The 10,334-nt window shown below is 40.9% G+C and overlaps 1 protein-coding gene across 1 annotated transcript; it reads left to right on the top strand.

Moving 5' to 3' along the window:
* Positions 1–1,761: 1,761 nt before the first annotated feature.
* Positions 1,762–9,815, top strand: LOC306776539 (uncharacterized protein). Its single transcript, XM_079267251.1, has 14 exons — positions 1,762–1,841; positions 2,252–2,316; positions 2,928–2,995; positions 3,171–3,288; positions 3,640–3,744; positions 3,831–3,934; positions 4,125–4,283; positions 4,501–4,642; positions 5,393–5,534; positions 5,987–6,101; positions 6,779–6,807; positions 7,453–7,867; positions 8,287–8,569; positions 8,880–9,815. The coding sequence occupies exons 1-14, from the start codon at positions 1,777–1,779 to the stop codon at positions 9,344–9,346; spliced, it is 2,277 nt and encodes a 758-aa protein (XP_079123377.1). The 5' UTR covers positions 1,762–1,776; the 3' UTR covers positions 9,347–9,815.
* The last annotated feature ends 519 nt before the right edge of the window (positions 9,816–10,334 follow it).

The raw sequence follows: 10,334 nt of genomic DNA, 5'->3' as shown, positions 1-10,334 counted from the left end.
AACGCCAGAGAGAAGTTAAAGGAAACCACCATACCACTCAAACATTTTTTTTATTATTTAACCACAAGTTCTACTGATTGAATCCAAAAGAGTCCATCCATACTGCACATGTTTCCATCATCAACGGCATTTGTTTTCCACCTCAAAGGCAGCTATTGGTGCTGGCATTGCCTGGTGGTGAGAGATGGACAGCCAGCATGCGGACACACAGCCTCAAGTCTTTATTACACTGAGAGAGAGAGAAAGAGAGAGGAGAGCAATGATAAGGGCCGGCCTTTACACAGACTGATAGGACACACACACACACACATCACATGCTTGGAACACACACACATACAAAAACAGGCATGTATTTGTGAGATATTTGTTTTAGTGCCAAGTGCAAATGTTCAACCTTTTATCATGAAAATTCATTAAAGCAGAAAGGTCAAAATAAAATGACCTGGATGTCATCCAGCATGCTCACCGCATCTAATCAAATCTAATCCAACTACTCTTAAAAAAACTTTGTCTAAAATGATACAGAGTAGAATTCCCATGCAAATATCAAACTCACTGCAGAATTGCCTACATTTTGAAGCTGACTGAGGCATATATATAATATATATATAAGAGGGCATTCTTTCTCTCTCTACCCCGGGTGCTTTATCCACCCATGTGTCTGTGGATGTGACTTAGGATGGAGGCTGCTGGTCAGTGTTTACCACCCAGTCCCACACCCGCTCTCCTCACATTGTCCTTCCTGTTGTCCGAGACCAGCTCAGACAGGTGGGATCAGCACCCATTATGTTCTTTAAGACATGTGCACACAAACAGCCAGTAAACTGCAGGTAAGAGAACTTGTTAAGCAGACACCACACAGTGGGGAGACATAATCTTGAATGAAGTCTGTACAGACTGAGAGTATATTGTAATTTGAAAGGATTGTAGACCCTTACACCCATCTAGTGGTTACTAGTGGTAGAAGACAAATCCACCCTCAAACAAAATTGAGCTTTATCTATCTGATCATTTTGGATGGTAAAGACTTTATCTCTAATAGAGACATCTGTCTCCATAAACATGATGATGAAATCATCTTACATTTGTGTCTGACCAATAAATTGAATTGGGTTGTGGAGAGAGAGAGAGAGAGAGAGAGAAGAGGGTACAAGATTATTAATAAACAGTATAATACAGTTTCAATTGTTTAAACTATCACTAATATAACCTATCTATTGACTATGTATGCTAAACCATAAGCACATTGTAAGATTTACACTAAAAATCCTAATTCATACTTTTTGCAACTAACTACACCCGGTTTCATCTTCAGTTGAGTATATGATAATTGAGAATAAACAAATGTGTTTGTTTTCCCATTGTATTTGTGTTCATAGTTTATATTTACAGCATGCTACACATTTAAACTAAATATTAGTTTTATACTTAGTCACATCAGTGTGCAGTTGGCATGTGGATAAGAGCTATTTATTTGGTGTTTTCGTGAAAAGTTGTGCTGCAAAAGTATAATTTTGGAAGACTTTATTACATTTTGAATGAAGTGTTTGGTGTAGCAGGAGATGTAATATTCTGTTTTTTCTGTATGTGTTTTTGTGGTTTGAGTCTTGACAAGGAGGGTCGTAGTTTCAGAAATCGTGTTTTAGCAATTGCTAAATTGAGCATTAACTTTTCAACGTGCCACAAATACACAAAGAAGGGCGGAACGAACGTATCGCTTCCTGTTTCTACCGGTTAAAAGAAACGGGTGCACTGGCGGTTTGCTTCAAAAACATTATGGCGTCGAGAAGAACGTCAACAATGCCAAGTACTTTTAAAAGTACCTCCAACGAGAGTAAAAGGTAACGTTAGTCCTCCTCGTATTTGGTCCTGTCTTTTTATTTAGTTTCTTGTAGTTCGCAGGTTTGTGTCCAGTTAAATTTTAGGAGGATGTAATGTAACGTTAGAGAAGAGCCAGTCAGGCTAAGCTATTTCAGTTAATGCGCTATAACGTTTTATTTAACAGAGACATCACATTTTCACACTGCTGGACCAGACATATAGCTAATACGTAGTCTGGGAAAGCAGATACACGTACAAGCCGTTATGTTGTTGTGAATAACTTATCGGTAGCTACTGTAAGCTAACTTGTTAGCAACGCTTTCGATTTAGCTCGTTTTCCAAAATAAAAGTCACCTTTTTATTTTGTAATTTGTGCTCTCATTCCTACATTTTTTTTAATTTATTTTACTCCTTTTTGGTTTGTTTTCAGCACGAAAAGTGGGAGCAATGCTAGTAAACCCACCACCACCGGAACTGGGAAGAAAGGTGTTAAATGTAAGTATTCGTATATGTTCACGTTAAATTCATAAACGCTAAGTTAATTGTTAGTTTGGGTGTCGTGCTGTCACTTATCAGACATTAAACATAACGTTAGTTAACTGTATGCCAACAAATTACCATACAGTCCTCTACCAGTGTTTTAAAACAATCTTTCCAAATGTTCTCCACAATTATTACCTTTTAATAATCAGCTTGAATTATGTTGATTATAAACATCCCATTGATGGGACGTTGTCTCATCAGAAAAGTGTTTCAGTATAACGCTGCATAGAAACCTCTTAAACCCTTTTCTGGAACAAAATCTTCTCGCTCCACCCATAGACTCAATATGGTCCAAAACTGTTTTTATATACTGCTTTATGCCGTCTTCTTCAAAGCTGTATCATATTTAATATCACAAACTGTGTTGTAAATGTGCTCATCTTAACTGGCTTCTTTTCTCGACTGTGTTTGTATTCTTAAACAATTCTTTTTCCTTTTTTTTGAGGGGTAACTTGTAGCTGATATCATTTCAATGATGTGAGCGATGTACAGATGTGTTGAAATAGGTTTAACTAAGCTTCAGCAACTTCTTTTTTTTTCTTTGTTAACGTCTTAACATCAAGCTTTAGTAAGTGGAACTATTGTCAAGTCTCGCTATATGCAGGCTGCTGAGAAGACGTCTCTTTCAAAGGTAATACTATTTCAATTTCATATAACATATTATGCGTTTCACTCGTGGTAATCCAACAAGAGATGTTTTAATAAGTTCTGCCTCTGTGGTGTCAATGCGGTTCAGGTGTCTACCTGTTGTTACATTGTGTCTGTTATACATTTGTATCTCATTGCACCACTATAACCATTTACAGAGTAACTCACTGACTAACGAGTCTGTTGTTCCGCTGAGACCTTCCTCACCAAAACCCAGTGGCGTCAAAGCGAGGGTCGGCACTCCACCGAGACGCTCAATGGTCCCTCCAGCAACACGTAAGTAATTACTCTGGTGATAACTGCGCATGTATACGTCACACACTTGTTCATGAGACGAGTACATTTCTCACTATGGTTATTGTCGTGTGTTCGAGGAGCAATGATGTTAACTTCCAATCTCTTAAACTGCTTTAAAGGGGATATATATATATATTTAGGTGTAAAAGTTGTTGTTGATACTTAAGATTTTAAGTGACTAAACTAGAATCGTTTACAATCTAACATGAAAGCCGGCAGTGCAAAGATCTTCTTAATAACTTATTCCCCCTGAATTCGGATCGAGTCTAACTTTGTCAAAATGTGAACTATGGATAACTTATGCGTATTTTCACGCCATTTTCCTTCCAGCAATGACGTCACAAGAAACTTCATTGTTTGGGAAAAGTATTCTGCAATCCACTTTCTCAGATGGACACGGCTTTCGACCAGATTTTGATATTTCAGTCATTAAAGGTAAAGTGATTGAAAGTCTTAAAATTCTGGAAGTTTTGTACAAATGTGTCGTATAACAGGTTGGTTTTTTTTTTTTTTTCTTGAAGAAAAAACAATTCTTGAAAATGCAGGCGAGCTTGAGAGAAATCCAGAGACTAATAAGAGGATCATAGAGATGCAAACATTCCTACTGGCCTACCTCACAGCTAAGGTGAGCGAGTCTTAACATATACGAGTATCTGAAAGGCTGAACACTGCTTTTAATGCATCTGCTTTGTTAAATCAGTGTACAATAAAATGTAATCTTAGTAGTTTTTAGTGGCTCGTCCGCTGTGTTCTGCGGGGAATAAACAGTCAGAGTCCCGTGTTGTGATTGCGCTGACTCCATCACTTTGATGTAGATGGAGAGCAACACTGCAAAGGCGGAGGCTGAGGCAGAGGCAAGGCTCATGCAGGAGATGGAGGAAGAAGAGGCGCTGCATAATGAGGTCCAGGAGAAGAAACGTCGGTACCTCCTCATGGAGAAGGACAGGCGAGCGAATGAGCTGCTGGATCTACAGGTAAGGATGTCTTATGATATGTGGTTTGTCTTTAAAAACAATAAATGTTAATGCATGTTGTTGAAATAACTAAATAAAAAAAGACCATGAAAGTCCATTTTTTAGAATGTAAATATTTTACAAAATGTTTTTTTTAGAGAAGTGTGTTATAATGTAAAGAAAAAGTGTGTGTAAGATAGGATGAGTGCATCTTACTAATATTGTAATTTTCCATCAGATCGCCGCTCTGACTCCTGTGGGGGAAACTGCAAAGCAATTCACAAAGAACTACAAGTCTTTCGCCGCAGCTGTGGACACCACGCGACATGAGCTGCCTGTCAAGAATTTCTACATTGACGGGGACAGAAAGGAGTTCCTAGGTTGTTGTTTTTACTTTGTTTAAAAGTCATTAAAAAGTTAAAGTTGTGCAAAAACAACACTGTTAAACATAAATGAATTAGTTTAACACTCAAAAATTCAGCTAATCTGCTTCAATGTTTTGATCGGTTTGTCCCCGACTATATAAAACGATATTCTGATATTTATTCTTTAATTGGTGAATTCTAATTGGTTCAGGGAACTATCTGACATCACCTGACTCCAGCTGCGTTCTGGCCACTTCAAACCTATGAGATGAGCACAGACGAAACAAATACAGGACCCTCTAATAAAATAATCCTTTATTAGTCCCACAGCGGGGACATTTGCAGGATTACAGAAGCGGAGTGGATAGTGCAAGAGACATAAGTAAAAAATAAGAAGATCAAAAGTATAATAAACATGTAATCACACAGTAAAGGTATAATAATACATGTGCAAAAAACATTACATTTAAAAATATATATTTGGATTGCACAGATTATTTATTTGCACATGAATTGCACATGAATGAATAACAGAATGAGGAATGGTCAGTAAATAATGTAAAACAACCAGTATTATTCTGACTTGTGCAGATATTTGTGTGTTGTAGGAACTTGGTGATCAAAGTAAGAGTCCTCATAAAACAAATTACATTTTTAACAATGTGGCTCTTTTAATCAGTTTCTGTGTGCTCCTGAACCCCAAATGACATGTGTTTTGCAGGAACCTATGATAGATGTTGTTATAATCGTATCTGCTCATTTCAGATAAAGCTGGGGCTTGCCTGAAGGAGAGTGAGGCGTTGCTGATGGAGTGCACAGAGGGAGATCATGAGGACAACAGCACTTCTCTAGAGTGCCTTAAGGACATGAAAGCAACATCGAAGGCCATCAGTCAGCAGCTGTCAGGGTAGGCACATATACAGAGAACCTGGTGGTGCTGTGAATACATGATCTGCTATTTGTCAGCGTTTTCATTAATTATCTACGCCAGGAGAATCATGCGATCGCATGCTAATGTGTGTGCGTCTGAGCGATGCATTCATTCAATCACACGTTATTGCAGTGGTGGTCATGGACGCTGCAGACACACCTGGTGGTGATCTGCACTCTACTGAGTGCACCTTTCTAGTTCCCCTTTTGTTCCTTCCCATAATATTTCACTATGCTGTGACTGCTTTGTCATAACTGCGATAAAGTCTTCTTTAAAGAGATTCATATCGCTGAAACAAGTAGGGCTGCTGTTTGACAGCCCTAGAAAACAAAGCAGTTACTTACCTCTAAAGAACTGCATGTGTAAAAAAAATGCATCCTGACCAGTTTGCACTTGTTTTCAAACATTGTTGTTTTCCATCTTCCTAGAACATTTTCAGAGCTGCTGGAGTTGTCATCGTTGGTCTGCCGCCACACAATCCATGTCCAGCAGGCCACGGAGGAAGAACAGCTCGGCGCCGCAAGAACCCACCATCTCTTCTGTCCTAAACAATGAAGGATGCCATGCAGCATGGGATACACAGTACATGCACTTTGGATACCCCTCAACCAATTATTTCCCCCAGTTTACATGTATTTGTACCATTGTGTCTTGTTTTTATGTATGCCGTCTGATTTCTTTGCAGCTGTATTATGATATATTGTAAATGACTGATACTACTTCATACTTTTATTGTAATAAATGCAACATGAACCAATGAAAATATGGATTAAACTGTCAACATGGGCATTTAAAAGACAAACATGTTATTAGGGATCCAAATGGGCCTCTCTGAGAAGAGTTGCATGTTTAAAGCCATGTTACATTTATGTTTACTCGATAACGGAAAACTACCACAAATTAATTTAAAAATTTGATGTAGAAGCAGTGTGGAATTCAGTTATATGAATTTCTTCTGTGTAGTTTGCGCCTCTTGTGTTTCAGGATTAAATGTAACAGTAACTTACAAATGTTTAAAAATAGTAAAACTACGATTTGTATAATTTAATTCAAAGATCCTCCTGCCTTCAACTTCAAACCAGAGCAGTCTTTTTTTTTTTAAACTGCTCTGCGTTCAAAACTGCGCGTCTTATTCCGGATGTGACGTCAAGTCAAAACAACAGTGACTCATTTCTATTGGCTGATTCTGGAAAGTGACGACCGGTGCTTTTCTATGACTAATGAACCGCAGGAGAGCGCCTCGTCGCATGTGAGTGCATTCTTTTTTTCACATATCAAGCATTTTATAGCAAATGTCACACAAAGCCAAGTTTTCTAACTTGTGACGACAGATTGCTTCGTTTAACTTGCGTATTATTCGATGACAGTAATGTAATTGGCGCGTTATTATGTCGTTGGTGGCTAGCTAACTGCTGTAGCTAGCTAATGCCTAACTTTAGACGTCAGCCTCGCAGTACAGCTACCAGTCAGTTATAGCCTTACCAGCTGCTATCAGGAAACACGTTGCTGTTGTGTCCTTTGTTGCATAACTTCCGAAAAAGCAGAAAACAAAAGCTGAATTCAGATAAAACTAGGATGACAATTAAAGCTAATTGTTATATTAATGAAGCAACAGATACAATAGGTTATTTGCATACTGTATGTTTGTGTACTGTAAGATAAAGGTAACTTTATCTTTCAGTATAAATCTGTGTTGTGTTGCACAACAATCTATAACTCCACAGAAAAATGTAACCATCACGTCAGAGCAGAAGTGAGTTAAACATAGTTGTCATTGGGTCAGATGTCGACTAGTGCCACCGCGAGAGAAGCCCTTCTTGTGTATGCTTATTGTATCAGATTCCTATTAAGACTACATATTCAGCTAACAACCAACCCGTTTCCCCTCGAGCAGCTCTCACTCTCAGAGGAGGGATGCACCACCAGGAGGAGGAGAATGGAGACAGAGGACTGAAGAGCGAGGCCATGGCAAAGCACAGGTGAGAGACGGGGAGAGGGATGAGAGACGCGAGCATCATGGGAAAGATGGCGTGCCCAGCGGGACCTGCCAGACCATGTGCCCAGCTCGTGAGCTGCGGGACCGCGAGCTGCAGAACCGCCTCCACCGCTTTGAGTTGTTAATGGGCACGGAAAGAGACCGGCGGCCCAGGGGAGACCCCTCGTGTGCCGTGAAAGAGTATTCCAGACCAGCAGCTGGGAAAGACTCGACAAACCCCACAGATCTACGTCCACCTGCAGTGTTGCTGAAAACTGTGTTTTATCTTATTGATGACATCGCTGCCTCCCCTCACTTGCGGCCATGGACGGAGGCAAGTAGTGTTCCCCCAGTCAGAGTTTGGTCAAGAGAAACTTTAACCATGTGTTAAGGGAATTGGAACTTTTGGCGTCATCTACACACCTTTGATGGCAGTTGAAACATTATTTACTTTACTGTAACACACACAGTTGGCACAGCTTCATGTAAGCATCCTCTAAAACAACATGCAGTAAATGTCCAGACCAGCAACCTATTCTTTAGAGTACAGAAAATGCACCAAATTACCTTATAGCAATGAGTACATGTTTGACATTTGGACACACAGCGCAACACTTACTTCCATAACACAAGCTGTGTGTTTTGGTGCCTAACAAACCGACAAAACTATCAGTCCAGTGGCCATAGAATTTACATAAATATATGTGAAACTCTTCGCAAAATATATTACCATAACTGTAACTCGTCTTCCAGATGTACAGCTTCGCCTTTGATCGTCTGCGTGGCGTGAAACAGGACATGATCATCCAGAGGGTGTCTGGTTTGACCTGTGTGGCCATTTTAGAGCGCGCAGTGCGTTTCCTCATCTATGCCTCCTATCGGCTTTGTGGCGAGCCCCTGCGGCTCTACGACCCACGCATCAACGACACGCACCTCCAGGAGAATCTGAGCTGGCTGTTGGATTGCTACGCGACCGGAACGGGGCCGCATCCCAACCAGGAAGAGTTGCAAGCTCTTGGTCTGCTGTACAACTTGGGTTTGTCACTGTTTGATACAGGATTGACCTTTTGGCCGGTGTATTTGCATGCAATTTTAAGCATCATATAACTTACATGAGCAGGCTATTGATGCAGAGATCTGATGAAAGAGTTTTTCCGTTGAGCTGTTGTCATTGGCAGCAAATGTAACCCCAGTCTGTGTTTTACACTACAACAATAGATTTTGTTGACCTCGTACTCAAAGGTGTACTGGAGTCAGAATTTATCCGTAGCTCCCCTCAGTAGATTATAAATATCTTGTGTTTTTTATTTCTTCATGCTTGTTTACTCTTTCCTCTCCTCCCCCAGGTTCAGCTCGTGCCGCGCAGCACGTCATGGAGCTCCCCGAGCGGCTCCGCAGCTCTCCTGCCATCGCGCTCGCTCTTTCCATCAACCGAGCTTTTCTGGAGCGAAACCCCGTACGGCTGCTCCGATTGGCTCGGAGGTTGAACTTCCTGCAGAGCTGCGCTCTGCACCGACACTTGGTGACATGCGGCCGAGACCTGCTGCTAATATACAGCCACGGATACAGCAGCCGCAACTGCCGCTTCCCTCTGGACGGACTGGCTGGGCTCTTATCTCTAGACGAGGTGCTCGCGGCCCGACTCTGTCGGGCGTATGGCGTGGTGGTGAACCAGGATGACCAATTGATTTTCTCCAAGGCTGCTTTCACTGAGCCCGACCAAGGGAAACTGCACTGCAGACTGTATCACAACGTAGTGGCAGAGAAACAGAGAGACCTCAGCGTTGGGAACATCATTCACGATTGTGCTTGAGACAAATACAAAAAGAGTAAATCGTCACTACATGTAGAATAAATGATCTCGTTGCTGCTGTCCGTCCACAGGGTGATCGGTGCCACTGGCAGGGATTTAAAATCTAGTCGGGATACTTCAGCAGTGTTTTCATCTTTCCGCTCCTGTTATTGGATTTGAGCTTTGGCACTTCTTTCGAGGACACATGTTCAACATTAGGGTCGGGGCTTTTGTTGAGCTCATTGGCCACGCTCCAGCTGAAGCTGAACTCGGAAAAGAAAAGCTCCCTCTTGGTTCTGAAGCGGCTTCTTCATCCTGATCATGCACTTGGTACCTGATTTACTTAAAGATGTGAATTTACTTTTATAATGTTACTCTTTACTGGTTATGTTGTTACTGTTTTAATATTGTGTTCATGCCATATTGTAGTTTTTTAGTTAAGTATTTCAGAAGTTTTCTGAAAAACTACAGTTTGACATTGTTCATTTGTTCTCATCAATAAAGTACCTCAGAAACATTTAAATAAATGTTGCGTAAAAGAAATGCCTTGGTCCTTCATTTACACTCGGTGAGACTTAACTGCATATAAGCCCTTATACCACCGGAGGGCAGCAGATATCTGTAGAGTGCACCAACGTATTTAAACAAGCATAAAAAAAGACTTAACATTTTTGTAATCTTTCTTTAAGACCTTATTTTGTATTTGTATTTTTTTTTAAATTTCTCTTTGTTTTCCACTTCGGCAGCATCCTGATGTTTTCCAGCGCAAAGGAAACTATTTGTAGCCGGTGAATCTGCTGAGTTGTCAGCTGAAGTATGTGAGCTGTGCAGGTAATTGATGGTGGTTTGAGCAGCGGGCTCGCGCCTCACACTGGGGTTAGTCATGCTGCCGCGGCTCACAAGTAAGAGGACGCATTGAGGTGAATGAAGCGCAGCCGGACGTCTCCTGACTGGCTGCTGGAGGAGCAGGAAAAAAACCCACCGACTTACTAGAGATCACTCGGGAAGG

The sequence above is a fragment of the Melanostigma gelatinosum genome (assembly GCF_949748355.1).
Source record: "Melanostigma gelatinosum genome assembly, chromosome: 4".
Lineage (NCBI taxonomy): Eukaryota > Metazoa > Chordata > Actinopteri > Perciformes > Zoarcidae > Melanostigma > Melanostigma gelatinosum.
Note: the sequence above shows the minus strand (reverse complement) of the source record. Positions and strands in the feature narration are given on the sequence as shown.

Excerpts from the sequence above, each read along its gene's own strand:
- LOC306776539 (XM_079267251.1), top strand. The coding sequence starts at position 1,777 with ATGGCGTCGAGAAGAACGTCAACAATGCCAAGTACTTTTAAAAGTACC. Across the intron at positions 2,317-2,927 it reads TGGGAAGAAAGGTGTTAAAT|CTTTAGTAAGTGGAACTATT; the intron begins GTAAGTATTCGT and ends CTTAACATCAAG. Across the intron at positions 3,935-4,124 it reads TGGCCTACCTCACAGCTAAG|ATGGAGAGCAACACTGCAAA; the intron begins GTGAGCGAGTCT and ends ACTTTGATGTAG.